We start from the raw sequence: 27,584 nt of genomic DNA on the forward strand, positions 1-27,584 counted from the left end.
TTGGGAGGCTTCATAGTACAGATGTCATGAGCACTGTGTGGGAAGAATGAATGCGAGTCCCCTGGCAGACTGTGGGAGGAAAGCCATTCAAGCAGAGAGTGAACTAGAAGAAGGCTGGCATGGCTGGAGCCAGACGTTCCAGGGCAGGTGCTGGGAGGAGCGCAAATGCCATATGCCCTCATGTGCACATGGGTACATCCTGGCTGGTCCCCTCTCTAGAGTTGTGTGCCCATGATTAAGATGGGAATGGGGGCATGCGATGGCCTATGAGTCTCAGGTTAGTTCTGGAAAGCCCCCTTAGGTTTTCCCCACCTATCGTGACTCCACCAGAGTTTCTGGACACAGCTACGTGCACCAAGAGAGGCCATTCTCCTCCCCAAGCCCTCCTGCTTCTCCTTTGAGGAACCTGTCCGACGGGCTCTGTAGTGAAAGCCACCAAGTGCCTTTCCGCGCAAGGAAGACACCTGCAGCTTGGAGAGAGGAGGCAAAGAGGGGGAGGACTCGGCGAGGGGGGGGACGACAGAAGTGCAGGGGAGAGGGGAGGGGAGGCCAGAGGCAACAGGAACAGCCCTGGGAGCTGGAGACGAGCAGGCCCAGGGTGGTGGAGGCCTGTCCCCCATCCCTCTCCTGCAGCCTGGGACTCCGTCAGGTTCACTGTCCTTAGCCACGGGGCATGGGACCAGGCGGCAACCCCTGCATGCGGCAGAGGAGCAGGAAACAAAAACCCAGCGAACCCAGCAGGAAGCACCAGGCCCTGCCTAAAGGTTTTCTGCTACCTAGACGCCCAGCAACTTCGGTCCCATCTTGCCTCTCTCTGTACCATGCATCCTCGTCCAGTCGTTTTTGCTTAACTCCCGCCACCTCTCTGCGCCCTATCCTGCCAGGCGGAACCGCGCGCCCCCGAGACTGAGGTGGGGTCCCCACACCCAGCTCTCCTCGCAGGCCCACGAGATTGCTTCCTCTCTCCTTTCTGCACCCATTTCCTCCTTCGTGTCACCGCAGTCCCGCGAGGAAAGCAGGATTCTCCCATTTCTCAGATTTTCTAGGACAAGGAGGGGGCGGGAAGTGAGGTAGCCAAGGTCACTCAGTCATTGGCAGAACGCGGCCTCGACTCCGCGCGCCTTTCGCCCGACCCGCCGAGCGGAGCCTGGGCAGAGAGACCTTGGCCTACTGGCACCCGCCCCTCTCTTCCCTGCGGGGCCCCCCCAGTCCGGTCCAGTCTAGGGCGGTTTAGGATGGCAGGTGAGCCTCGGTGGGGGACAGGAGGAGGTGGGCTGCGTCGCTCGAGATCACCTGGCGCGCGGGCCTGGGGCGCTGCAGCCCGAGCCGGCGGCGGCGGCGGCCGGGTCATCGCAGGGCTCGCGCCCGGGGTCACGACCCGGCCGGGAAGGTGGCTCGGGGTCCTCGGGGAGCCCGAGCCCCGCCGGCCAGGCCCCGCCCCCCGGCGGCACGGGCGCAGGCAGGGGCGGCGCTGGCGGAGTGGGGCGCGGGCGCGCGGTGCTGGTGCGCGCCGCCGCCCCTCCGGCCCAGCTGGCCGGCCTTCCCTACCTAACCCCTCGGCCCGCTCCGCCCGCCCCACCCGGGCCTCCTGGGCCGGCCCGGCGGCCTGGTGCGCGGTGCCGCGCGACCATCGAGGCCTGGCGATCGGGGCACGGCGGTCGTGGCGCTCGAGGGTGGCGCGCGAGGCGCGGGGCGCGAGGCCAGCGCTGGCCCGGCGGGGTGTGGGGGGCGGGCCGGCCGAGCCCCCAGAGGAGAGCAGGGGCAGGCAGGGGGCGCCGAGGTAATGGGCAGGGCCCCGCGAGCCTGACTGCGAGGGGCGGGGGCTCCGGGCGCTCTTTGGCCCTGTCCTGGCGGGCGATCGGGCGCCAGGGGCGGCGGGAGGGAAGTGGGGTGGGGAGGGACCGAGGGAGGAGATGGCGGGGCTGGGCCGGGCTGGGCCAGGGGCCTTGGCCGACCGGGAGCAGGTGGGCGGGGACAGGGGCCCTGCTGGAAGAGGCGCAGCGGCGAGGTGGCGGGCTGCGTGCGCAAACAGGGCGGCCGCCTCTTGGGCCCGGAGAACGGTGAGGCCATTTGGTTGGGTCCCCAACCCCCGAGGGCATGGTTAGGTGACCAGGGTCACGGAGCTGGGCGTGGGGGCACCGTTGGGGAGGTGTAGTTGGGGCCTGGCCAATCAAGGCTTTTGGGGGTCTTGAGCAGACCAGGGCCAGAAGCAGGAGTTCGTGACCAGGGCGCTGGTGTCCAGCGAAGGTGGGTGAGGCCAGGCCCTTTCGGGGCTGGCATGAGTGGAAGGGGCCAAGGGACCCCAGAGTTGGAATTGGAGCAGAATTTGGGAGTTGCCTTGTCACTGGGTGGGTTGATGAATCATGGGATTTGGAGATGGGAAGAACCTTTTCCTGGCGATCAGTTTGGAGTGATGGAAACCCAAGGGGCTAAGATTTGGAGAAGTGATTTGAAGGCGAGGTTTCAGGACACCAGGTGCTCTGGCGGCCGCCCGTGAGGGACTCTGGGAAGCTGTTATCCAGAGCCTTCAGCCTGGGGTGGGGTTAAGGAAGGTCTTTGTGGTGGCCAGCTCCCTGCCTTCCTTCCTTTCCAGGCTGTTGGGATTCAGCTGTGTTCCTGTGGGGAGTGGGTTAAAAATTCCTTCAGCCTACAGTCAGCTGTACAGTAGCCACCAGGGGCAGGAGGGACATATACATGCGTGACTGCAGCAGCATTTTCTGTCGTGGAGCCCTCATGCTTCCTCACTGTTGCCATAGTAACTGCCTATTGATGGTGTATTTATAGGGGAAGAAGCAGGCGCTAAATTTTAGGGCGGGAGGGGGAGGAGGCCTCGTGGCAGGCGGTAGCAGCAGTGCTGGTGGCAACAGAATTGCTGATGGAGTGGGCGATGCCATGTGAACGGTCTCGGGAGAGCCTGGCTTCTTTGAAGCTCAAAACGGAACTGATGACTTTTTAAAAAATCTAATTTCTCCGTGTAAAACATTATTTGGAAAACACTGCAGTTCGCTTCAGTAAGCAACGCAACCTCTTTTCCTTTCTTTCCTCTTCGTAGACGCTTCACTCATTCTTTGCAAACTCTGATAGGGCAGCTTCATTTTTCTTGGAGCAGCAACCCTTGCTCTAGGCAGACTTCCTTCTCACACTCGCCCCGTGGACCTCAGACGTCCACCATGAAGCGGGAGTTTGCGAGGCTGCCATCTTTGCCACTATAGACGTTCAGGGCCAGCTCTCTCTCGTCGGTGGCCAGGTAGTTCAGCGGATTAGCATTCATCTGTTGTCCATTTTCTATGGGAGCTTCGCTGGTTTCTAAAGGAGAAAGTCCCTTGGTAAGATGATGATGCCACGGATGGGTGTTAGACTGACTGGTTTGCGCATCATTTGAAACATGTTGATGAGTTGCATCTTCCTTGTTGGCCAAAAGGATTACAAACTGTGTCATAAATGCACAGTAAGAGGGAAACATAAGTAGAAAATTGTACCAGGTCGTAAGAGAGAAGCATATGTGCTTACCGGCTGGGCTTCCGGGGCACTTAGATTTGACTGTCAGTGTTAACATTGAATTTCCTGGCAGCCTAGGCAAAAAGGGTAGCATCATAGGTTACAAAGCTCACGTGTCTTGTATCCCATTAGTCATAAAACACGAGTTTCTGTTCGGGGAGGGAAATCGAGGGGTGATTACTCCCAGATGTGGATGGCTTAGCCGGTGTTCCAGAAGATGTGTATGAGTAAGGAGTGTGTTGTTAGCAGGAGAAAGGCTGTGTGGCAGTAGCTCACATTAGAGGCCTCTCTCCTGAGTTAGCATCTCAGATTGATTGATTGATGGATTGTAGTCCTGAAGATCTGATCTAGGGCCTTGCATATGGTAGGCACATGCTCTACCCCTGACCTACGTCTCCATTTTGATCTCTATCTTGGTGCACTGATGAGTGGTCTTTAATACAAAGAGAAGAAAAAAGCATGCTTCCAAAAGAATCCAGGTGTCTTGTCTTTCTTTCTGGAGATGAGGAGCCCAGGAGGTTGTCTGAGTTTGGGCCTGATGCATTGGGCCAGGGGTTGTAAGAATCTGGCCATGTTATGCACTCAGGTGTCCACCAGAGGTGACCATAGGCCACCCTCAGCAGAGCTGGGCCATTTGAGATGGCTGATGTTGCAGTTTGGTGTTCAAGGAGCAGTCTTGTCATTAGAGGTGTCTGGGACTTGCCATTCCCATCCATGCCATCTTCAGTTCATGCCTCTGTTTAACATCATCCAATGCCCAACTTACCCTCTGGGCTTCATCTTCTCTGCTATCTCTGTGGTGGGCTCTTTCCAATTTGAGGGCAGAGATTCATAGAGGGCAATGAGGAATGCTGCTCACAGGAGTTTTGCTTTTTAAAGAAGATGGCTTAGGTCTTTGAGACCCACACAGAAGATATTCTTGGGGGTCATAGTGGAAATGTTTGCCTTGGGCTCCTACTGGGCATGGGGGAGCTCTGGAGAAGTGCTTTGGGAGAGAAACAAAAGTAGAAACTAGGAGTGGCTGTGATTTTAGGGGTGCTGCTTTGGCCCTTTACCAGGTCTGTGGGGGCCTACAGGGTGTCCTATGGGTTTCTGGGTGTGGTTTCATTACAACTTTCTTTCCTTTCTTGTCAGGCAAGTGATACTGGAGCTGAGGAAGCATCATGGCTGGTGAGTTTCATCTTTCCAGTCCTTTGTAGCTTTTCTCTCCCCTGGGGTCAGGAGTATAGACCGCTGGCAAGACCTCCAGCCTGGGCACTGAGAGGTCTTACTTGCTCTGAGAACTAGGAAGTGCCACCTATGAGCAGGAGTAGACATCACCACTGCTTTCATCCTCCAGACCCTGAATTCATTAGTATGCAGCTAATGTCACGCCAGCCAGACAGCGGTAGCTGGGTTTGTCCCTTTGGAATAAATCAATATGGCTACCCTCCAGTGGCAGCTTTACAGAAAGAGTCTACGGCAAACCTACACATGCTTTCATTCTCCATATGAATCCAATCAGCTCCATTCCAAGAGACACTCTCTGGTTCATGAATGCCTAGTCCCCTGAACCACTTCAGTCTGGCATTAGACCGGACTTCCTCCAATAAGACTACTGCTGTTCCATAAGCTGGTGGCACACATAGCCTGTGCAGGTGGAGAGATGGCACTGTGCTGGAGTCTGTAACAGGACTACCTGATAATAGTCCTACCTGTGTCGGTCTTGAAAAGGAATCAGTTCTCACAGCAAGGGGGAATGCAGAAGGTCCTGGGTATTTGTTCCCTGAAGGCCACAATACTGAAAGCTGTTATTCTTGTTCCTGTGCCACATGAAATTCTCTCTCTGTTGAGTCTTATTTTCCTCTTTATAACCAGGAACCTAGGCCCTGCTAGACACTGGTAATCCTAGGTGGGAGAGCATGCCATCATGGAACACCAGCACTTCCATCCCTTTTGCAAAAGGCCAGCCTTTACTTTTGGCTAGAAGTCTGGCTTCATGCTTACTTGATTTGCATTGTTTCTCATCATAATTGGGCCACACTGGTGTGTAGAGACTTCCTTGCCTGCCTAATGGTGGTTTTCTCCACCTCACTGTGGTTCTCTCTGTCTCATGGTGGTTCTCTCTGTCTCATGATGGTTCTCTCTGTCTCATGATGGTTCTCTCCACTTCACGGTGGTTCTCCCCACCTCAGTGTGGTTTTCTCTGTCTCATGGTGGTTCTCCCCACCTCACTGTGGTTCTCTCTGTCTCACAGTGGTCTTCTCTGTCTCATGGTGGTCCTCTCTGTCTCACGGTGGTCCTCTCCATCTCATTGTGGTTCTCTCTGTCTTACGGTGGTCCCTCACCATCTCACGGTGGTCTTCTCTGTCTCATGGTGATCCTCTCTGTCTCATGGTGGTCCTCTCCATCTCACAGTGGTTCTCTCCATCTCACGGTGGTCCTCTCCATCTCACGGTGGTCCTCTCTGTCTCATGATGGTCCTCTCCATCTCACAGTGGTCCTCTCTGTCTCACGGTGGTTCTCTCCATCTCATGGTGGTTCTCTCTGACTCACAGTAGTTCTCTGTCTCACGGTGGTTCTCTGCCTCACGGTGGTTCTCCATCTCACGGTGGTTCTCTCCATCTCATGGTGGTTCTCTCTGACTCACGGTGGTTCTCTGTCTCACGGTGGTTTTCTGTCTCACGGTGGTTCTCTCTGTCTCACGGTGGTTCTCTGCCTCACGGTGGTTCTCCATCTCACGGTGGTTCTCTCCATCTCATGGTGGTTCTCTCTGACTCACGGTGGTTCTCTGTCTCATGGTGGTTCTCCATCTCATGGTGGTTCTCTCTGTCTCACGGTGGTTCTCTGTCTCATGGTGGTTCTCTGTCTCACGGTGGTTCTCTCTGACTCACGGTGGTTCTCTGTCTCATGGTGGTTCTCCATCTCATGGTGGTTCTCTCTGACTCACGGTGGTTCTCTGTCTCATGGTGGTTCTCCCTCTCACGGTGGTTCTCTCCATCTCATGGTGGTCCTCTCCATCTCATGGTGGTTCTCTCTGTGTCACGGTGGTTCTCTGTCTCACGGTGGTTCTGTCCATCTCACGGTGGTTCTCCGTCTCATGGTGGTCCTCTCCATCTCACAGTGGTTCTGTCTGTCTCATGGTGGTCCTCTCCGTCTCACAGTGGTCCTCTCCGTCTCATGGTGGTTCTCTCCATCTCGCAGTGGTTCTGTCTGTGTCATGGTGGTTCTCTCTGTCTCATGGTGGTCCTCTCCGTCTCACAGTGGTCCTCTCCATCTCACGGTGGTCCTATCCATCTCATGGTGGTCCTCTCCATCTCACAGTGGTTCTCTCTGTCTCACAGTGGTTCTCTCTGCCTCACTGTTAATCTTCCTGTCTCACTGTTAATCTCTCTGTCTCACAGTGGTTTTCTCCACCTCACTGTAGTTCTCTCCTCCTCACGGTGGTTCTCTCCTCAGTATTTCTGGAAGCCAAGAATGCTCATGCAGTCCTGAAACGATTCCCTCGTGCCAATGAGTTCCTGGAGGAGCTACGTCAAGGCACCATTGAACGAGAGTGCATGGAAGAGATCTGCAGCTACGAGGAGGTTAAGGAGGTGTTTGAGAACAAAGAGAAAACGGCATGTATCACCCTGGGGCTGGATTCCAGGGGTAGGGGAAGCCTCAGAAATTCTAATAGGCCTGATGCTCTAAGTCAACTCAGCCTACAGCATCCCTGCTGGGACCAAATGGCACAGATGAAGTGTACCTCCAAGCATACTGCCTCATTTGGGAGCCTTGCCCTTTGGCTTTAGTACATTCCCTGGCATCTCGGAGGGCTCTCTCAGGCTGCTGAGCTGGGGCAGTGGAGGAAGGATGTTAGGTGAGCATCATCTCGTGCCTGCTCCCCTGGGAATGAGTAGTCTTTCCTTCTTATTTTGCAGATGGAGTTCTGGAAGGGGTACCCAAATGCAGTCTACTCAGTCCGAGACCCCTCGCAGAGTTCTGATGCCATGTATGTGGTGGTGCCTCTTCTGGGGGTGGTCTTGCTGATTGTCATCGCCTTGTTCATCATCTGGAGGTGCCAACTGCAGAAAGCAACTCGCCACCACCCCTCCTATGCTCAAAACCGGTACCTAGCCAGTCGCGCCGGGCATAGCCTCCCCCGAGTCATGGTGTACCGGGGCACTGTGCATAGCCAGGGAGAGTCCTCTGGGCATCGTGAGGCAGCGAGCACCCCACAGGTAGTGCTGGGGCCCAGCCGGGGGGGCAGGACCACGGTCCGGCTGGAGAGCACCGTCTACTTCCCTGAGCTCTCTCTCTCCAGATTGTCCAGTGCCACCCCTCCTCCCTCCTATGAGGAGGTGACTGCACCCCAAGAGGGAAGCAGTGAGGAAGCCAGTGTCTCTTACAATGACCCACCCCCCAAGTATGAAGAGATAGTGGCCGCCAGCCCAGGTGCAGACAAGTAGCGGGGGCCAAGCCCTGCCTGTATGAAAGTCTCTTCCCGGGGCAGCCTGCTCCCTTTTGGACTTTTGAAAGACTGTGCCACCACAAAACAGCCTTAGTCTCCTTGTTGCCAAATAATTCCCTAACCGTGGATTTACAGGAAGTCAGTCATCGGCAGGGACAGTTGGGGGTGGGGGTAGGGAACAAGCATGAGTCAAAGCCCTCTGGGAAGCTCTTTCAGACCCCACCCCCACCCCAATATCTTGCCCTCCCATCTGGGACTGGCTCCTATTATGCCAAAGGAACCACCCTGTGGTGTTGATTGTGGCCAGAATGTCTGCAGGCTTGGCCTCTGGGGCTTTAGAGCTGGCTGGAGACCTCTGTGCGTCTGAAGTCCTAGGCCACAGAGGTAGGGGGATAAGCCAGCCCTGAACTCCCCTTTCCTCAACTGCTCCATGCTTTCTGTCCTTGCCTACATTATGAGGACAGGGCCAAGGACTGATCAAAGAATGAAACCTATAAAGTAGTAACAAATAATGAACACCATTAAGAAAACAATAGCGCCTGGTCCTTGCATAGCAGGCCAAGGGAATTCAATTACATAGACCTGCCTTCTCAATACCCAAATGCTTGGAGCAGCCTGCAGGAAAATAGGATGCGGGAAGGACACAGATGGACAGTGGCTGGGTGGCAGAGCTCCTTCCTTCATATTAATCAAGGGGCCCATTGGAACTCTGCCACCATCCGTTGGAGAAACTGATGCCCCTTCCCCCCTGCCCACAGAGCCCAGAGTCTCTCGCTGGTTGGGCAGGCTGGCCCAGAGAGCTCACATTTTCTTCTTGTGTAGTTGATCAGTCCATAAGGCCATCAAAATCATGAGCTTTGTCTCCTTGGCATTGAGCTCTATGGCTTTGAAGTTTTAGGATATTTCCCTTTATGTAAATAGGTGCATTGAACTTGAATTCAGATTGTGACTTCTCTTAATGATGGTGCCCACATGGGGAGAAGATCCTGAAGTGTTTCTTCTAAAAAATAATTGTCTTAGTGGGGGAGCCCATGACCTGGGGTCACAGGCCCATCCGGGGTTTGTTCTGCCATGGCCAGGTGCTGATCTGTTTCAGTGAGGCTTTGGAAGGAAGTGGGCAGAGGTGACCTGCCCTTTAACTGTCAGTGACCACACAAAAGACACTGTTGATGCCATCTCTCTCTCCCTGCCCAAGCTCCATTCTTCTGGCCTCTGTGCCAAATCATTTTTCCTCTGTGGTGCTTTAAAAAATGTAGCACATTTTTGTGGGGCCCAGAAGAGTGCACAGCGTGGGTCTGTTGGCAACCACAGTGGTTTTAAACCCACGGAGTTGACAAGCTTCCTCTGTCTAAACAGCTCTCCAAAGCAGACCTTGGAGCTCACTCACTCCCTGAACGCAGCCCTGCCTTGAGGCCCCAGATGACTTCTGGAGGCGGCTCTAGTGCTGGGGACTTTCCCCAGGGTCGTGTTTGCAGTCAAGCCTGTGCTCTTACCAGGGAGGCTGCCAGCCTGGAGACTCAACCCTGTGGCTAGCGTTGTCCGTCATTCCCCTACCTCACAGGCCCATTGAAGGCTGATGGAGCTGATGCTTGGAAAGTGCTTGAAGCGCCATGGAACCAGAGGTTTGCCCTTAGGAAGATTCTTCTAGAAATGTATAGGCTGTCAGGAACCAGTTTTAGCTGAGGACCTCAAATGCCTCTGATATTGAGTGTCAAGCCAAGGAGTTAATCTCTTGCAAGTTGAGCCTTTGTGGACCTTTCCCTGCTCCCCAGTGTGCCGACCAGGTGGCATTCGGCATTCCACTTGCTTTTCTTCCCTCCCTCCTTTCCTTTCCTTCCTTCCTTCCTGCCTTTCTTCTTTCCCTCCCTCCCCGCTGTCTTTCCTCCCCCCTCCTCTATGTTCCCTGCATTGGTCCTCCAGCCATTCCTCCTGAAGGGACGCGGGGCCCAGCAGGCCCTTGCCTTTCCCATGATGGAGATTAGGACTCATCTCATCCAGTCATATTGAAGAACCTGGGGAAGCTAGACTCTCTGAGGCCAGCCCAGCGTATCCCAGCATTTTGTCAAGCTGGTGCCTGAATGTGGCCCGGGGGCCACCTGCAAAGAAACTTTCCCCAGGTAGTAGAGAGTCAAGCATGGGCTCCACTGACCAAGGAATGCTCACTGCCTTTGACATCGGCCTGGCAGTTCAAGGCTAGGAAGGCATGGGTGAGAGAGGAGGCTGATGTCTGGAGCCTGGCCTGTGTAGGGTGGCCGTAGGTGAGTTAGAAGTAGCTAATTAGGTGTTGCCTGTGGGCTCCAGGTTGGGTGCTTCACAGAGCTTTTCCAGGTGACCTGTGCCAAGTCCTCTGCGATTGTGTTTGCAGCATCTTGTACAGTATACACAATGGGCATAACTCCTCACGGTGCACACTTGGCTTTTACGAATGCCCTGTACATATCTTTTCCAACTCGTCTTTGTATGGGCGTGGATTTGATAAAATGCTAACACTTCAGTAGCCACATCTTTGTTGTTTTGGGACTGTGTGTGTGTGTGTGTGTGTGTGTGTACATGTGGGCATGTTGTCTTTGCTCATTGCTTTTCTGAGATGATAGCCAGTGTGTGGCTCTATTTGTCCCAGAAGGGATCTGCTCTGAAGGCACGACTATCTCCTGAGGTTGGGCAGCCTCATGATGGGGCCCTGAAGACGGGAAGCCCCCCCAAAGTCTCTGCCTTCTGTACCCCCACAAAAGGCTTTGGAGTAAAGATGGAGGAGCTCGATCCTGTGGGATGTACCCCCTGTGAGATGCCCCCATTCAAACGCCCTCCCTCAGCTCCTGTTCTGTAGTTGAAGGAAATCTGAGCACTCCAGAGCATGTGTGTGGGCGTGAGTGTGTGTGTGTGTGTGTGTGTGTGTGTGTGTGTGTAAAGATATGACTATTGACTTGGGGATTGGTGGGGCTAGTTACTTAGGTATTTTTTCATTAAAAAAGAAAAGGCTTTAAAAATTCCTAAAAATATGACTGTCACTTGTTTTTCAACCAAAAACTTTTTAAGACTTTTTCAAGCAAGCAACAAGAATCACACTCTGTCCCTCCCCTCCTGCCCATCACCTCGGGTTTTCAACTTGAAAGCACAAGAGAAAGCGTGAGGCACACGGGTGCCTGGCATGTGCACACTCCTGCCAGCTGTGTTGTTGTGCCCTGACGGCGGGAGGCGTGCTCCTGAGCAGTGGGACCCCGGACGCTGCTGAGGCCTCCGCCCCCACTTGCCAATCCCACTGCCACTAGTGTGAATTCCTTAGGGTGCTCCAACAAACAGGCATCTGCCCGATTATTTGGACAATGTCTTCATGGTAGCCCACACATGAGGGATTCGGGATAGGAAAGGGTTTTCTGTTAAGTAGTCGGAGCCAGATGTTTCCCGTCTCCCTGTGGACTTGAGACTCCCAAATCCCAGCCAAAGTCGATCCATCTTTGGACAACCAAATGACAGACAAGGATACTGATAATCTAACACTGTCTTTAGATTGGTCTTTTGTCCAACTGAGAGCAAGATGGCAGCGAGAGGCTCTGAGACGCCCAGGTTGTGTCTTTCTAGGACCAGGTATGTGCTGACTCACAGTCAAGGCCCAGCTGCAACGCTGGGTCAAGGGATGAAGCTTCATTCTCAGACCTCACAGATCCAGAAACAATCGCCTCTGCCCCACTGAAGTCCGCTGATGCTAATCAGTATCATCAGCTAATTCTAGACTACTGTAAGCAGATTGCTTCCAACTACAGTAGAAGCCCATTAATTTGAAGCCCCTATTCAGAACGTAGAGGAAATCCTAATTTGTAAGGCTTCATGGTAGCTGCGATTCTCGCTACGTGCACACGCGTGAGTCTGCCTTTCAGCCAGCCTTCGGGGTCTTCGGTAGGAGGAAGCCGGTGGGAAGTGAGGAGCGATCCCTTCTCCGTGCCTTCAGCTGGAGGCTCAGCCGTGCTCGTGTGTGCAGGGTGGGGACATTACAAGCTGTAGCCTTTCACTCCACTTCTGTATTTCTCCTGTGAATGACATGGTTTGCGGTCCCGACCACAACCTCAGCCCCAGTCCATGTCTTTCTGAGTCCTCTGTGGAGCAGATGTTGTGCTGGCAGACTGCTTTCTCTCATCCTTCTCTCCCAAATAGTCAAGCTTCTGGAGCTTTCCCTTTCCCAGGCTGTGGGCGGTTAGTTTCTCTCTAGCGAGAATTTCTCTGTCAAAGATATCCACACAGCACACTCCCTCAGCTCAGCGCCTCAACAGCTGTGGCACTGTACTGATACATGACCGCTGGACGTGCCTGCCCTCCTCCAACCCTCAGCCTGGCATCAAGACTGAGACCCAGGATTGGGACCAATTCCCCCGCCCGCTTTTGCCTCCCAACCTGTTTTCGCCTCAGTTACCACTTTGCTGTTTCACTCTGTCGTTGTGAATTTGTGACAGTGGCAAGCCTGATATGTGCAACGGAGCTTATAGAAACGATGACTGCGACACGGATTCCTCCTGGTACCACTTGAGACTGTGCGCCTATTCGCGGGTTGACCCGTGTCCGCTGGGAAGTCTGTATGTCAAGATTCCAACCGGAGCCCGGGCGTGATAAACTGACCTGCTTCTGCTCTCTAGTGCACGCTCTCTGGCTCTCTTTACAGTTGTTGAGTTTAGCTGTTAACTTTGTCTCTTTCTGTACAAGATAATGAATACCAATAAAGAACTAATGGCATCCACTGACATCATGTCCTGGTCCATCTTGGGTCTCCGATGATCCCCAGAGTCCCAGAGTATGGCTGCCTGAGGGTCAAAGTTGTCTCACTCAAAGTCAGCTTTGAGATAAGGAAACGGGCCCAACTACTTTAGGAGCCAGCTGGCAGCAGAGAGGATCTGGATCCCAAAGTTTGTGCCCGCGGTGTGTAATAAGATCTTCTGGCCCATCCCCCTGTGGGATGAGGTTAGAAAGATCGGTGGCAGATCTTGTTTGGCAACTTCCCCCTGTCACCTGATTCCCTAGTTCCTGACAGGTGCTGCTGGCTAGAAGGATGTCCTGCTTGCTTTCAGAGTTGGGAGAGGGGTGGGAGGGAGAAGTCTTCCCATGTCCCATATGTATGGGACACAATACCCTTGCCCTGGCAGGGCTTCCCAAGTTCTGAAGATGGCCTTTGAACTTCAAGTGGTCATCTTTAGAAGAAATGATGGTCAAAGGAAACAGTAAGCTACTGAGAAGTTTTTACTCAAACATGGGTAGAAATCAGGACCTCAATATCATTTCAAATGAAGATTATGAGATCCCGCTGGGGGTGACCATGACAGCATGAATATGTTACCAAAATGCCCCACTAGATTGTTCTCTAGGGATCTATGTGTCACCCTGGGAGAAGCATGGAATTCTATACGAAGGAGACAGAAGTCTATACGCTGACTGATGGGTTGGAGAGAGGTGGGGAGACATTCAGTTTTGGGAGTTCAGGTGAGGCCGTACACAGGGAAAGGTTGAAGGGAACCGCACATTCAGGGCTGTGGTGTGGAGGATGTTTATATGGATCTGAGACGGGAGACATGGCATGGAATAGACGAGATCAAAGTTACTCGGGTTGTCAAAATGACCATGATGAGTGAAGGCTTGGGGAGAGAACAGACCAGCAGGGGAACTGTGAGAATGTGAAGTCCTCGAAATCAAAGGAGACTTTCCAGAAGCAAAAAGTGGACAATGGTTTGAAATGCTTCCAAGAAGTGAATCAGGGAGACACCTAATTTGGGTTCACTGGACTGAGCCAACAAGAAATCCTTGGTGAGTCCAGTGAGGGCTGGTTTGAGTTGAGCTATTGAGGAGGTGAGCCTGGAAGGTAGAAGATGAGACACAATGCATGATGGAGGCCTTACTTTCAGAGACCAAAAAAGGACAATAGTTTGCTTACAAAAGGGGTGATACATCTGCCCAACCTTTAAAACCTCAGGAAGGTCTCATGCACTGTGTAAAGCTTGTGGCAGTTCACATGCTTCAAGCACTGTTAAGAATGGGGTGTTTCAGCTGGTCGTGGTGGTTCATGCCTTTAATCCCAGCACTCAGGAGGCAGAGGTAGGAGGATCACCATGAGTTCGAGGCCACCCTGAGACTACATAATGAATTCCAGGTCAGCCTGGGCCAGAGTGAGACCCTACCTAGAAAAACTAAAACTAAATAAAATAAAAGAAAATGGGGTGTTTCATATTCTATGTCCCCTTATCTACCTTTTTGAGGCACATAGAGGACAGGGGAATCACCTAAGGCAATGAAACTGAAGTGTGAGGATCCAGCAGTCAAGCCCAAAGGCAGATGCTGAGACGAGGCTGTCACCTCCTCAAGTTGGCAGGGTGACGGGAAAACTAATGAATCATAGAGGTTGGATCATGTTTCCTTACATTTTCTTGAGCCAAGTCCTCCCCAGGTCTACCATAAAACAGTAGGATACTAGGAAGAATGCCCACTTCCCAGATGGGAGTTGTAAAGGTTGACCTTCATGTCAATTCAATTGGATTTAGGGGCTGGAGGAATGGCTTAGTGGTTAAGGCATTTGGCTGCCAACCCAAAGACCCCAGGTCCGATTCCCCAGGACCCATGTAAGCCAGATGCACAAGGGAGCACATGTGTCTGGACCTTGTTTACAGTGGCTGAAGGCCCTGGTGCACCCTTTCTCTATCTGCCTCTTTCACACACACATACACACACTCTCACTCTCTCTCAAATAAATAAAATAAATAAAAAAATTAAAAAAAAAACACACTTCAGGGCTGGAGAGATGGCTTAGCGGTTAAGCGCTTGCCTGTGAAGCCTAAGGACCCCGGTTCGAGGCTCGGTTCCCCAGGTCCCACGTTAGCCAGATGCACAAGGGGGCGCACACATCTGGAGTTCGTTTGCAGAGGCTGGAAGCCCTGGCGTGCCCATTCTCTCTCTCTCCCTCTATCTGTCTTTCTCTCTGTGTCTGTCGCTCTCAAATAAATAAATAAAAAATATTTTAAAAAACACACTTCAGGTTGTCTTTAACAATAAAAGATTGGGGGCTGGAGAGATGGTTTAGTGCTTGCGTGTGAAGCCTAAGGATCCCAGTTTGAGGCTGACTGGAGGCCCTCTTGCACCCATTCTCTCTCTCTCTGTTGCTCTCAAATAAATAAATAAAAATTAACAAAAAAAATTAAAAATGGATTTAGCACCACCTCCAAGACATTCCTGTGGCATTTCAGAGAGGTTTTCCCGAGGAGGAGAGACGCATTTTGAATGTGGGAAGCACCGTCCCATGCTCAGGAGGCCCAGCCGGAGGAGAAGGGAAGAAGGGAGCAGACAAGCTAAGCGTCAGCATTTATCTCTCTCCTCCCTGGCTGTGGATGAATGTGACTAGCTAATGGCTTCACTGTGATGGACTGCATGTCCTCAAAGCCGGAGTCACAAAGAAACCCTTCCACCCTTAAGTTGCTTTTGTCAGGTCCTTTGTCCCAGCAATGAGCCTCTTCTCTTACAACCTGTAGCTTCCCAGGGCTGCATCTCCCCCTTGGGTATTCTTTCCACCTCTGCTGCGCCAGCTCTCTACAGCTTGGGGGGAGCAGATGCTGCTTACGCCTTGCAGCTGGCCAGTATCTAACCCTTGGCACCCCTTCCTCTACCTCTTCACTATTGTTGCCCATTTTCCTTTGCCCTCTGACCATCCTGGATTTTACATACATGTCACAGTTCAGCCGCTGGGCACAGAAACAATTGAAAGCTGAATTTCTGTCTGAAGAGTTACCATGTGGTTGAGGGTTCTAGAAGGTCACTTTGTACAGTCCCCTTCCTGAGGAGCAGCTAAGGGGCTCTTCCCCATTGACTCCAAAGATTGCTCACACAGGGACCACCTCTCAGAAGATGGTGGACACCAGGCACTGTACGATTCACGTAGAGTCTTGGGCCTGCAGAGAAGGACAAATCAGGAAGTAGGAGAAGGCAGGGACAGGAGCTGGCTACCCCAGAGACTAGACAGCTGCCTCATCTGCTCGCCTGCTACTTTTAGTGGCAGCTCTGCCCTTCAGACAGGAAATCCAGAGTTACCCCCAAGGCAGTCGACCAGGAAGAGCAAAATCACCCTTTCCTTGGCAGCTCCTTCAGAGCGGCTGAGGCAACCTCCCTTCCAAGAGGGACCTAGACGTCCAACAGAATGGCCTCTGGCCATGAACAAAGGAGACTAGACTGCTGGGGACCACTTAGCATCTTGGCAACCATTTTGACATGCTGCCGTGTAAGCCAAGGCTGTGGCTGGCTGACTGTGTCCTAGTCCAGTGGAGCAGCTCCTCTCTGCCACTGCACTCGAGATTTCCCTCCATGCCAGGAAGGATTGGTGTCAATCTGCATTGCTATGACAGGCAGGGAATTTGTTCCTGAAGATGCAGTCAGAGGCTGCAGGAGCTGAGGACAATGGTTGTCTTTTTTTCACTGGCAGAACTCTTATGAACACCTACCATCCTCCCAAAGAGGCAGGCCTGGCCCACACCCAGCCTATTCCTATTGTCCTCAAAGACATGGTTCCTCTAGTCTGTTTGATGCCTTCTTCCCATTGCAAATGAACTCCTTGAGGACAGAGACTTTGTCCCTATTCCTAGCATGCCCAAACAGTCATGCTGAATGAGACGGAAAGCTAGAAATTGAGGTAGCTCTGTGCCCACGGGAATTTGGGCTATTCTAATGGCTGCTCCAGGTGGCATTACTAGCTTTTTTTTTTTTTTAAGTACAAGGTGTTTTAATTATTTATTTTAAAATTGCTTTTTAAATAGTCAATGTACGTTTGCATTTAAATGTGTCATACACTTGGATCATTTTTAGCCCAGTTTTCTTTGCTGGTTTTTGGAGGTAGGGTTATGCCAATTTTAATGGGAGTTTCAGGGCAGAAGGCCCAGCTCCAGCAACCACACTACACCAATAAAATGAGTAATGGAGATAAGCAAAGGCAGATGGTTTAATCAGTGTGTTGAAAAGAGAAGCAGATAAAAGGGTTTACTGACACCGAGCTCCTCTTTAGGTTGCTGATTTGAGGTTTAGATTTAAGTAGAAGAAGAATCAGGGCAGGGGACAATAGGTGTGCAAAATTAAGCTATCGTGGTCAAGGTGTGGTTTCAACCACCATTATCTCAGCTTGGCTCTTGCAAGGTCATCCCCTAAATTGTTAATCTGATAATCACTATCTTCCTCATCATATGGGACCAATCTGGTTCCTATAAGATAATGTGCATCATAGATGCATCATATATAGTTGTTCCCATGTTGGGGGTGGCCTGTCCTGTGAGGCTCTGCTGTTCCTGGAATCCAAGGTGACTACAGGTTTAGGACAATCACTTGTCTCTGTGCCTTCCAACTTGAAGGGGGATGAACTAAGTCAGGTAGGACAGGCACTCCTTGGACAATGACCATGCCTATGCAGAGGTAAGCTGGAGCTAGATTCAAAGTAAAGGAGAAAGACACAAAACGAAGACGGAGATGCCAGGCTTCCGTCCTGGTTTTAGTCACCTTGTAGCCCAGGTGAGGAATCAGCACTGTTTAGCAAAAGCAGCCTATCCCAGTTCCACATTGCTGGGATGAACATCCAAATGCAACACGGTTTCTGGGAGGAAGGGTTTATCTCAGCTTATACATCCAGGGGAGTCCCATCCATGGTGGAAGAAGCTTCCCAGAGAAACAACTTCAGCAATCAAACACCAGCATCAGTCACCATAAACCTGCCCTCCATACTTTTGGGCCGCCATCACATCTTTCCCCAGTGATCCCTCCTCCAGACAGCTAGAAATCTAAGTTACAAGTTTAATTTTAATAAAACCCCTGAGTCTATGGGACCATACACTCACAGTACCACACAGCCTCTGAGTGATTCTTACAACAATTACCCTCACTGTGGGCAAGAAAGATGGCTCAGTGGTTAAAAGCCTTGCTTGCAAGACCTGACAGCCTGAGTTTGATCCCCCAGTACCTAAGTAAAGCCAAATGCACAGAGTGGTTCATGTGTCAGGAGTTCAGCTGCAGTGGTGATAGGCCTTGGTGTGCTCATTTCTCTCTCTTTTACTCTCTCTCTCCCCACCTCTCTCCCTACTTGTAAATAAATCAAATAAATAATAAATAAAATGTACTAAAAAAAAAGAAGCCAATTACTGAGACTGGAGAGGTAGCTTAGTGGTTAAGGTGCTTGCCTGTGGAACCTAAGGACCCAGGTTCGATTCCCCATACCCAGGTAAGCCAGGTGCACAAGGTAGTGCTGGCATCTGGAATGCATTTGCTGTGGCTGGAGGCACTGGCACATTCATTCTCTCTCTCTAAAAAATAAATAAATGAATAAATAAAATATTTTAAAAATTACCCTCTCCTGTTCCCATTACTATATTGCTAGTCTCTTTCCTTTTCCTGAATAGTGCTCCTACTGCTTACACACACACACACACACACACACACACACACACACACACACACACACGGAGAGACACACACAGAGAGAGATGGAGATGTTTGGATGTAAAGCATCCCTATAGCCTCATGTGTTTGCAAGCCTCATACTTGATTCCCAACCAGTGGAGCCTTGCTGGAGGAGGTGTATTGCTGGGGTAGGTCTTGGGATTTATGATGGTACGTGCCAGTGCTTACTTTCTTTCCTTCCTCCATGCTGTCTGCACTTGCCATACTTTCCCCCCTATACCGAAACTTCTCAAAAGTGTAAATTGGAAATATACTCTCTCCTACCATAAGCTGCACTTAGTCCAGTGTTTTGTGTCAGCCATGAGACAGCACGCACACACACACACACACACACACACACACACATGAAAACATGTGAGATTGTCATTTCAAGTATGCAAGTCTGGTTTATGTCTTTTAGCATCAAGGGAAAATAATCAGCACTTTTTCTATATAGCATAACAAGTATGCTGAGAGAAAATCAGAAAAAAATGACTCCATTCACATTAATAGCAAATAATAAAATACCTAGGGGGCTCTTTGCTGAATCCTGATCTTCCAGGTTCTGGTAAGCTTTCCCTCTTCTTAGCCCACCTGTGCTGAGACAAGGGGAGCCCCCTCACCCCTTCTTCCACATGGGTTCTCTACCCCCTTCCTTCCCTCCATATGGCAAGAGATCAATGAGCTTTCTTCTCTTAATCTAATAATGTCTGTAAACCTTGAAACAATGCCCAGGGCATACTGGAGATGTAGCTCAGTTGGTAAAGTACTTGTGTAGCATATACCAAGTTCTGAGTTTGATTCCCAGTCTACATAAGCCTGCAGTGATGGCACATACCCATACCAGTAATCCTAGCACTTGGGAGGTGGAAGCAGGAGGTTCAGACACTCACAGTCATCCTCAGATACATAGTTTGAAGTCAGTCTGTGTTACATGACACCCTGTCTAAAAACAATCAAACAATAAAAAAAAAACCCTAGCAATAAGCTGGGTGTGGTGTTGCACACCTTTAATTCCAACACTGAGGAGGTAGAGGTAGGAGGATTGCTGTGGGTTCAAGGCCACCTTGAGACTACAGAGTGCATTCCAGGTCAACCTGGGCTAGAGTGAGATCCTACCTCGAAAAACAATTAATTAATTAATTAATTAATTAACCTAGCAATAAATATAACCACGGAGATGAATGACCTCTACAATGAAAACTAAAATATTGAAGAGAAATTGACGAAGACACTAGAAGTTGCAACAACCTCTCATGCTCACGGATGAAAAGAATCAAAATCACGCAAAGGGTCCTGTCACCTCCTATTTCCCTCCATCTGCTCAAAATGTGCCTTTCCTTCCCCGGGTCAGGTCCAGTTCCTCATCTTGTCCCTGTGTCCTTCTGTTCCTACTTCCTATCTTTGAGGCCCCACTAGTTGTCCTTTTCCTTCCTGTCTAGTGGGGGTAGAGGCCTGGGTCCCCAAGGATGACCTCAGCACCAGCTGCTTCCAGGGGCTGGAAGGAGAATTGTTTAGCATTCTCTAAGCTTCATTAGCAAGCCTGGAAGATCTGGGCTGCTGGAGTCCCTGGCTTGGATGGGGAGCTTGCAGCTGCCTGAGTCTGGGCTTGGAAACAGGAAGTCATTGCACCCAATGGCTTTGGGGGTTTTATTCAAGACCTTTGGTTTAGGGAAATCCAAAAGACAGTGGTAAGAGCAGTCTGCTTTGCATGAAGAGAGTCTAGGGTCACCCTGGAGGCACAGGTTAGGCCAGTGCACCTCCCAGAAACCATGAAACACCGTTTGCAGATGGCTTTAGCTTAGTCTTCACTATGAAGATGGGAAACCGTGGGTCAGAGGGCTGAGAATCAACTTGTCTAACATGCCACAGTGCCTTATTACCTGTACCCAATAATGCTTTCCCACCACTGGCCTCTTCCAGCTGTTATGCTGCTGAGCGCATCATCCACATGCTGAGGACGATTTGAGAGACAATCAGTCAGACAGACGGACCGACAGACAGACACAGAATAGGCTGCCAGGCAAACAGGCTAAAAGCAGCTTGTGTGGAGCTACACACCTGCTTTGTGTAGGGACTGGAGGCCCCCCAGGGTTCAACCGAAACTTGCATGCAATTAACTAGATGTCTTTGGTCCCCGGTGGGAGCTGTGTGATCCAGACCACCTTAAGGAAAAAAAAACGAAACGTTTCCTCTGAAGAAGCTTGGCTTGGAGGCAGAGAGAGCTTTTCACCCCCACCCCTTTCTGCTAATAAAACAGCTCTTATTTTAATAAAGATCCAAGCCCTCCAGCAGCTAGTTCACAGGAAAGAAATACGAAAATCAATAAACAAATGAAAGATGGCTCAGGTTTATTCATAATTAAAGCAATCTAAATTAAAGAATTAAAGCAACAACGAGATAGATATCATCTTTCATCCATTCTAATGATGCCCTTTACAAAGTTCGAGAGCATTTCTTTCTTTTTTTTTTTTTTTGGTTAGCTTTCTTTAAATTTTTTTTATTAATTAGTTTTGTATTCAACAAATACAGTCAGTTTGGTACCATTATTAGGCTCATCTGTGACCTACCCCCTCCCCTTGGCCCCTCCTTGTTGAGGTATATGGGTCGTGCATTGTGGAGATAGCCCACAGTTATGGGTAGGATAAATGTCTCTGCATGTCATGACCCAACATGTGGCTCTGACATTCTTTCTGGCCCCTCTTCCCCAAAATTTCCCTGAGCCTTGTTGGGTTCATTTTTGGTCTGCTTCAATGATGAGGTGTTGGGGGCCTCTGGGTCTCTGCTTTCTGATTTGGTAGGAGTTGATTTTTCTTTGTATTGGTCTCCTTCCTCCTTGTGCTGGTATCCGGTTCATCAGGAAAACAGCATCTTCTGACAGTGAGAGGGTAGGCAGAGACAGGGGAATTTTCTGGAAGCTTAGAAGCTCATGGCAAGCCCAGAAGCCAACAACAACAGCAAGAACAAGAGAAAAGAGACCGACCATGCCTCAAAGGAGGAAGACCAGGACCACCTAAATGTTATTTTCCGATCGAAACAGATATGTCATAGCGCACACTCACAAACTATAAAAACGCGACAACTTTAAAAAGTTAAGTTGGAGAACAGCATCTATCTCTTTCTAAGATTTCATTTGTGCAACATTCTACACACTGCAAACATACAGACACACTTCTAAGCCACAAGTGCTCGGGCGTCCTCCTTCTTCCCTGAGACGTCCGTGGAACTGCTACATGAGAACTCCTGGACTCAGTTTCTGGGAGAGTGCCATTTGGAGCATGAGCTTTCCTTACTCTACCAAGCACGCTCGCCCATGCCCATCCTGGATCCAGGTACCATGCAAGGCTTGTCAGAGCCCTAGGCCTTTGCACTTAGAATATTGGCCAACGGACAGTGGAGACCTTTCAAAATGGTTGTATTGAAAGTTTGAGCCAACTCAGAAGGAAATTGTGATGTTGATATAATTGTGAAAAGATTAATGTGTTCGCTGGGGACTATAGGGCCAGTTCAAAGTCCCATAGCAAATTGTATTATCATCTCTCAACCATTCTGGACACCCAATTCAAGAGAAGAAAGTATACTAAGGAGGTGAAATAGTAGGGTTCCTGGGTGACTTGGGGGGCAGTGTTTGCTTGGCTTCAGGTGAAGGGTTCCAGTGCCACCAGGGGGCAGTGCCTCCACATGCACATGGGCCCCATATTCCTGTTCCCAGGAAGTCCCAGTGGGTCAAGGCCACTTGTTAGCTGGAGGGAAATCTGGCCTGGGAAAAGTATCACAAGGCCATGTGGCAAGCCACCTTGTAGCTCGGTTGACTTCTTAATTCAGTTACTGTTTAGGAAGGAGATTATTGTCCCATTGCCTATCAAGCAGACTGAGGCCCAGAGAAGAGGACCATTCAGCAGTAAATCTTGAGAAGTTCAGGAGAAAGGGCAGGACATGATGGGATTGTTAAAATATAGGTTGTCCAGTTACATTTATGAATTCAGATAGTCCGTGACTAATTTTTCGTGTTATGTTGCAGATCTTGCAGGGAATAATATAATAGAGACACCAATAATGACTCCTAGAAAGAAACACAACTCTGAAGTTCACATTTGTGGGCAGTGTCTTGTATTTGTCGTTCTTTCACTCGATATGGCGATGCTGGCCTCTGGAACTCCTCAGTGCTACTTCCTGTCCCAGGCAGTTTCTCGGGTGGGGGCCAGCGAGGGGGGAGAGAAAAGGAAGCTCGGGTTTAATGTGGTACCTGCTGCAAGACGCGCACAAGGAGCTTTCCCAGGCCTCAGGAATGCACCCAGGGCCTCCCTGCGTCAGCTCTGAGCTGGACAAGTGGGCTGGGGGTTGCCATGCCACCCTCTCTGAGCTAGTCCGGGCTCCTCCCTTTCCTCCCTCCCTCCCTTCCTTCCATCTCTTCCTCTTGTTTTGCCTCTCTCTTCCTTTTCCAAGCTGGGCCAAGCTAGGCTTGTTTCCTTTGACAAATAGCCTCCTCTTTCCTCAGGGCCCCTGGAGCTGCTCCATAGAGCCTTGACCACTGGTAATTGCATCAACCGCAGCTCTCCAGAGAAGCACAGCAGACAGGATGCATGAATGCGTCTCCATGCAGATGCCTAAGTCTATAAAGCTTCATTCAAACAATTGGCTCCCGCACCTGCGGGGCAGCTGGCCGTCTGGGAATTCAGGCAGAAGTTGATGCTTCAGTCCTGAGAAACTTCCCTCTTCTTCCCAGAAATAGCAGCGTTGGCTCTTAAAGTCCTCAGCGGTTTGATCAAGTACCACCAGGTGACTGAGTGGACTGCCCTTCATTTCAAGTCGACTGCGGCTGTTAATCATGGCTGCAACATATCTGTGCGTCCAAACTTACAGTATTCCTTCATGGGCACGAAGGGGGGACCTGGGCCTTAGCAAAGCTGAAATCCGTATCTGGTCTAATCAGTAGGGAAACTGAGGGCGAATTGAGAATTCGGTCAGGTTTCACAGGCTGAGGGACCTTGGGGGCTCCAGTAGCGACCACAGGCCTCTCCTCCCTCGTTCTTTCTTACTTTGGATCCCATGGTTCCTATTCAGGACTCAAATCAGAAAAGGCTATCTCCCTTTCCCGGGGAGTCTGGATTTGGGGAGGCAGGATGTGCTGACCAGGGAATTCCTTTTGATAGTATGCCATAGCCCTTCTGATAAATGATTGCCCTAGGCTGCTGGGAGCTGATTCAGCTTTGGCCATTGACTAATGCTTGGGCCCTGTGCCAGTCCTTTTCTCTCCCTAGAGATGGTGGAAGGTGGATCCCACATACCCTTAAGCAGTGACAACAAGGGATATTGAATTAGAGCAGTTCTCACAAGCAAAAAAGGAAGGCTTGGAGTGCTATCTTTTCTCCTATGTTGCTCACAGATAGCAGAGGAGAATACAATGGGTCCAGCCAACAAGATACGGCAGGAACATCAGGAGCTGGTCCAAGGTCTGAGCCCGGAGACAGAGGCTGGCTCTTCCCCCATGGGCAGGTATATATCTCCCTGGCACTTCTGCCCTTGGAGGAGGTAGTCTTCGGAGCCCTGCCTTCCGCGTGTGTTCCACCTGAGCACCCTTACAAAGGAGCAATTGGCATTGATGGCAGAAGGCCCTGCAAACTTCAAAGAAGAGATAGAAATGTCCCTAGCTGAAGACCTGGGGACCGGAAGCCTTGGGCGGAGCCAAGAACAGTCAGAGAGTCCAGGTGAGGATTAGCTGATGTGCCCTTGGCCACGCTTTCCCTCATTCTTCGTGGCTAGGCCAGAGTTGAACCTTGAGTGAATATTGACTGAACTGCTGAATGAATGACTAAGCAGGCTTGGGATCAGATCAGCGGTGAATGGGCACTGAGTGATTCCTGAGAAGTTTAGAAGTTCCCTCTGCTGTGTCTGGTGCCCAGGAAGTCCTAGTACAACTTCCAAAGGTACATTGGGATACAACCGTTCTTCTTTCTAGAAACAGTGGAGTGTGAGCCCAGGCTGCTGAATATCTCCCAGAGGCGACTGAGGATGGAAGCAAAGGCTCCTGGACCTTCCCCGGGCCACTCATCTTGGATTCTGTCTGGCTCCCGTCCCAAGAAAGGGGTACTCTTTGGGACCCTCGGGATGGGGATAGTGGCTGTAGGGACTCCTGCCTGTCTATGCTCCTGTGTGCCCACCAGGCAAATGAGGGCACGCCATTCCAGTGAAAGGCCAAGGGTGTCCTGTGGCTTGCGTTGTTGAGGGGGAGGTGCTGCCAATAGGCAAAAAGGTTGATATCATACGATTCCCATAGGGTATAGTGCTGGGTCTGGACCCTTAGGTGCGGATAAGCATGAGCAGGTGACCGGGAGTGATTCTTCCTTCGGTTCTGTAGGGACACCAGCTGCAGATGCCCCGGATGTCGAGAGAACAGATCCACTGTGATACCCATTCCCAGGAGTACACTGGCATGTTCCAAGGCACCAGGTTCCCCTACGAGCGGTAAAAGCTGGAGGGCCTTGGCAGCGTAGGCTAGGAAGCAGCTGCGGGTGCGGGAGGCAGGGGCCTTCCAGGTACTGCTTGTTTCCTGGCATGCCTGAGGTTATGGGCAGCTGTGACCCTGTCTTTCCCCCCCAGCAACCCGGATGCGGATATTGTGGCGGAGATTGGCCTGGAAGAGCTCAGCGGACTGGAGATGGAAGTCATGAGAAGGCAGGTGAGCATGTGACGTGCATGTGCAGGCAACATCAATGTGCTTTGGTTTTGACACCTTTGGGTAAGGCCACCCACTGCATTTGCAGAGCTGTTATCATAGCCTTACCCTAGCACCTGAAGTGAATTTGGGCTCCCTTCTCCTCCTCCCAGATCCCATGGCCCGGGCATCCTATAATGCGTACCCTCAGTGGTCCCTGTGTGCCTGCGATACTGGAAGGGAATCAGGGAAGTGCAAAGGAAGTGGAAGGGGAAACAAAGTCAGCCAAGATTCTTTTGTTTTAACACCACACCTGCCCATATTCCTGCGCTTTGGCCTTCCCATCAAAACCCTGCTTACCAACCCCGTTTCTGGTCTCTCCGCAGATGCAAGTGATCACTGGGCGTCTGCGTGCCCTCGAGAACCGGGATGCCACCTGGTACCATAAGGAGACGATACTCTTCGCTCTGCTGCTGACCATGTGCTTAGCTAACCTGTGGCTGTGGCTGCGCCAGTGAGACTCCATAGTGAGCCACGGGAGTCGTTGCAGCCCTCCTTCCGCCCTCTGCCCCTGCTCCCTCCTTGCCCACCCTTCTTGCAGTGCCCAGCAGGGCCATTTTCTTCTTCCTCCCTGGGGGTGAGCTCATGCTACGGCCCCTCCTCGGCAGAGCAGGCCTCCTTAGGCCTGGCCTCTGTGACCCGCTATCATCTTTCCGATCCTTGGTGGGCAGGTCGTCCCTTTATCATCTTCCCCTGCTTTCATCCGCATTGTCCCAGGCCTTGCTCAGAGACCAGCTCAATTAAAGTCTATTGCAACAAAACTTTGTGTGTGACGTTCTTGCATCCGGGTCACCTGCGGCACTGGTGGAGTGAGGTGGTGAGGTGCGCTGGAAGACAGACCTCTGGATGGAGCCATAGTCATTGCTGCCCGGGTGCTCTTCTCTGCCTGCCCCTCCCTAACCACCCAGTCTTACTTCCAGGCAGTTTCACACGGGCGTCATGCCAATAACGGCTTATGAGGAAGAAGTTTTACAGGGAATGTAAGGACTCAATCCAAGGAAAGGTCCGAGAAGGGATCAGAAACCTTTCCATCTGCCCAGGAGACATGGGAAACATGTGCCTGGGGGTTTCCAGCAAGGACTGGGGCTGGGTGAGGGTCTCCCGAGTCTTAGTTTAGGGGGTGGCCTGCTTCCTGCACACTCTCTGGAGACAAGTGCCTTCCGGAGCTCTGGAGTCGGTGACCCAGGCCCCATTATCCACAGCCTCACAGTCATAGCTCGGGCTTCTGCCCGTTTCCCTGGGACCAGGGAATTCATTACACACCAGTAACCCATAGTTTTTACTGCCAACTTGAGTAGATTAAGAAACACTTAGATTAGGAGCTGGAGAGATGGTTTAGCAGTTAGGGGGCTTACCTGTAAATCCCAAGGACACAGATTCCTCAGGACCCACATAAAGCCAGATGCTCAAGGTGGCACATATGTCTGCAGTTTGTTTGCAGTGGCTAGAGGTCCTGGTGCGCCTCTTTCTCCTTCTCTCTCTCTCATACTCTCAAATAAGTACATAAGTAAATAAAATATTTTTAATTTTTTTGTTTATTTTTATTTATTTATTTGAGAGCAACAGAGAGAGAGAGAGAGAGAGAGAGAGAGAGAGAGAGAGAGAGAGAGGGAGAATGGGCGCACCAGGGCTTCCAGCCACTGCAAATGAACTCCAGATGCATGCACCCCCTTGTGCATCTGGCTACTGTGGGTCCTGGGGAATCGAGCCTCGAACCTGGGCCCTTAGGTTCCACAGGTAAGCGCCTAACCGCTAAGCCATCTTTCCAGCCCAAATAAAATACTTTTTTGTTTGTTTGTTTTTCGAGGTAGGGTCTCACTGTGGTCCAGGCCAATCTGGAATTAACTATGTCTCAGGGTGGCCTCAAACTCACAGCAATCCTCCTAACTCTGCTTCCCTAGTGCTGGGATTAAAGGCGTATGCCACCCTGCCCTGCTCAAATAAAATACTTTTAAAAACACCTCAATTAGTACAATCCACCTCTGGGAGTGTCTGACGGTGATTCCATAGATGATTAGACCATGTGAAGACTGGTATAATGAATAAATTAATTTCTAGTCAGGCTTTGGGTCACAGTGATGCAAAAGTAATTCATACAAAAATCTCTCTGGGAGTGGGAATCTAGAACTTTCACCTTGGCCTTGGGACTGAGCGGACCTTCCCTAGGCCTCCTAATCTGTCGTCAGTTCTCCCTCTATAAAGGCAGGAGAGTGTACTACTAGATACCAAGTGAGCATAAGCAAGCCTCAGAGCCGAGGGAGGAGGAGGAAGAGGGCGGGGGAACAGGGGACTGGAGAGAGATGGAGGGAGCAGGGGAGAGATAAGGCCAGTGCCATCCCGCGTGGTGATGTGTTCCTCCATTCCGATGATCAGTTAAGAGACATTAGACGGGTTCACTCTCCTGTCCCGGAGCAGAGAGGTTAATGGGGTGACAAAGGAAGCGTGCAGAATAGGGAAACAGTGCTCAGTCATAAGTACTTTGGGTCAGGAGAGCCAAGAGAATTC

The 27,584-nt window shown here is 51.1% G+C and overlaps 3 protein-coding genes across 5 annotated transcripts; 2 read left to right on the plus strand and 1 right to left on the minus strand.

The window, feature by feature from the left end:
* Positions 1-1,084: 1,084 nt before the first annotated feature.
* Positions 1,085-4,278, minus strand: LOC123456587 (translation initiation factor IF-2-like). The gene is made up of 4 exons (XM_045139969.1): positions 4,265-4,278; positions 3,511-3,572; positions 3,164-3,306; positions 1,085-2,041 (listed from the first exon to the last, which is right to left on the minus strand). The coding sequence occupies exons 1-4, from the start codon at positions 4,276-4,278 to the stop codon at positions 1,085-1,087; spliced, it is 1,176 nt and encodes a 391-aa protein (XP_044995904.1).
* Positions 1,135-12,660, plus strand: Prrg3 (proline rich and Gla domain 3). 3 transcript variants are annotated; one of them, XM_045140218.1, is made up of 4 exons: positions 1,135-1,242; positions 4,633-4,668; positions 6,937-7,097; positions 7,401-12,660. In XM_045140218.1, the coding sequence occupies exons 2-4, from the start codon at positions 4,662-4,664 to the stop codon at positions 7,926-7,928; spliced, it is 696 nt and encodes a 231-aa protein (XP_044996153.1). In that variant the 5' UTR covers positions 1,135-1,242; positions 4,633-4,661; the 3' UTR covers positions 7,929-12,660. The 3 variants fall into 3 exon arrangements, with proteins under 3 accessions (XP_044996153.1, XP_044996155.1, XP_044996154.1); XM_045140220.1 differs by lacking the exon at positions 1,135-1,242 and adding an exon at positions 1,722-1,780; XM_045140219.1 differs by lacking the exon at positions 1,135-1,242 and adding an exon at positions 1,986-2,060.
* An 11,306-nt stretch (positions 12,661-23,966) lies between these two features.
* On the plus strand, positions 23,967-25,537 carry Fate1 (fetal and adult testis expressed 1). Its single transcript, XM_045139970.1, has 5 exons — positions 23,967-24,072; positions 24,324-24,451; positions 24,723-24,829; positions 24,965-25,043; positions 25,406-25,537. The coding sequence occupies exons 1-5, from the start codon at positions 23,967-23,969 to the stop codon at positions 25,535-25,537; spliced, it is 552 nt and encodes a 183-aa protein (XP_044995905.1).
* Positions 25,538-27,584: the final 2,047 nt, after the last annotated feature.

Source organism: Jaculus jaculus, chromosome X, assembly GCF_020740685.1.
Source record: "Jaculus jaculus isolate mJacJac1 chromosome X, mJacJac1.mat.Y.cur, whole genome shotgun sequence".
Taxonomy (NCBI): domain Eukaryota; kingdom Metazoa; phylum Chordata; class Mammalia; order Rodentia; family Dipodidae; genus Jaculus; species Jaculus jaculus.

Coding starts and splice junctions, on each gene's coding strand:
- LOC123456587 (XM_045139969.1), bottom strand. Junction 3,307..3,510: donor GTGCCCCGGAAGCCCAGCCG/GTAAGCACATAT, acceptor TTTCTCCTTTAG/AAACCAGCGAAGCTCCCATA. Junction 2,042..3,163: donor ACTCCCGCTTCATGGTGGAC/GTCTGAGGTCCA, acceptor CGGGCCCAAGAG/GCGGCCGCCCTGTTTGCGCA.
- Fate1 (XM_045139970.1), top strand. CDS start 23,967: ATGGCAGAAGGCCCTGCAAACTTCAAAGAAGAGATAGAAATGTCCCTA. Junction 24,073..24,323: donor AGAACAGTCAGAGAGTCCAG/GTGAGGATTAGC, acceptor TCTTCTTTCTAG/AAACAGTGGAGTGTGAGCCC. Junction 25,044..25,405: donor TGGAAGTCATGAGAAGGCAG/GTGAGCATGTGA, acceptor GTCTCTCCGCAG/ATGCAAGTGATCACTGGGCG.
- Prrg3 (XM_045140218.1), top strand. Junction 7,098..7,400: donor TTGAGAACAAAGAGAAAACG/GCATGTATCACC, acceptor CTTATTTTGCAG/ATGGAGTTCTGGAAGGGGTA.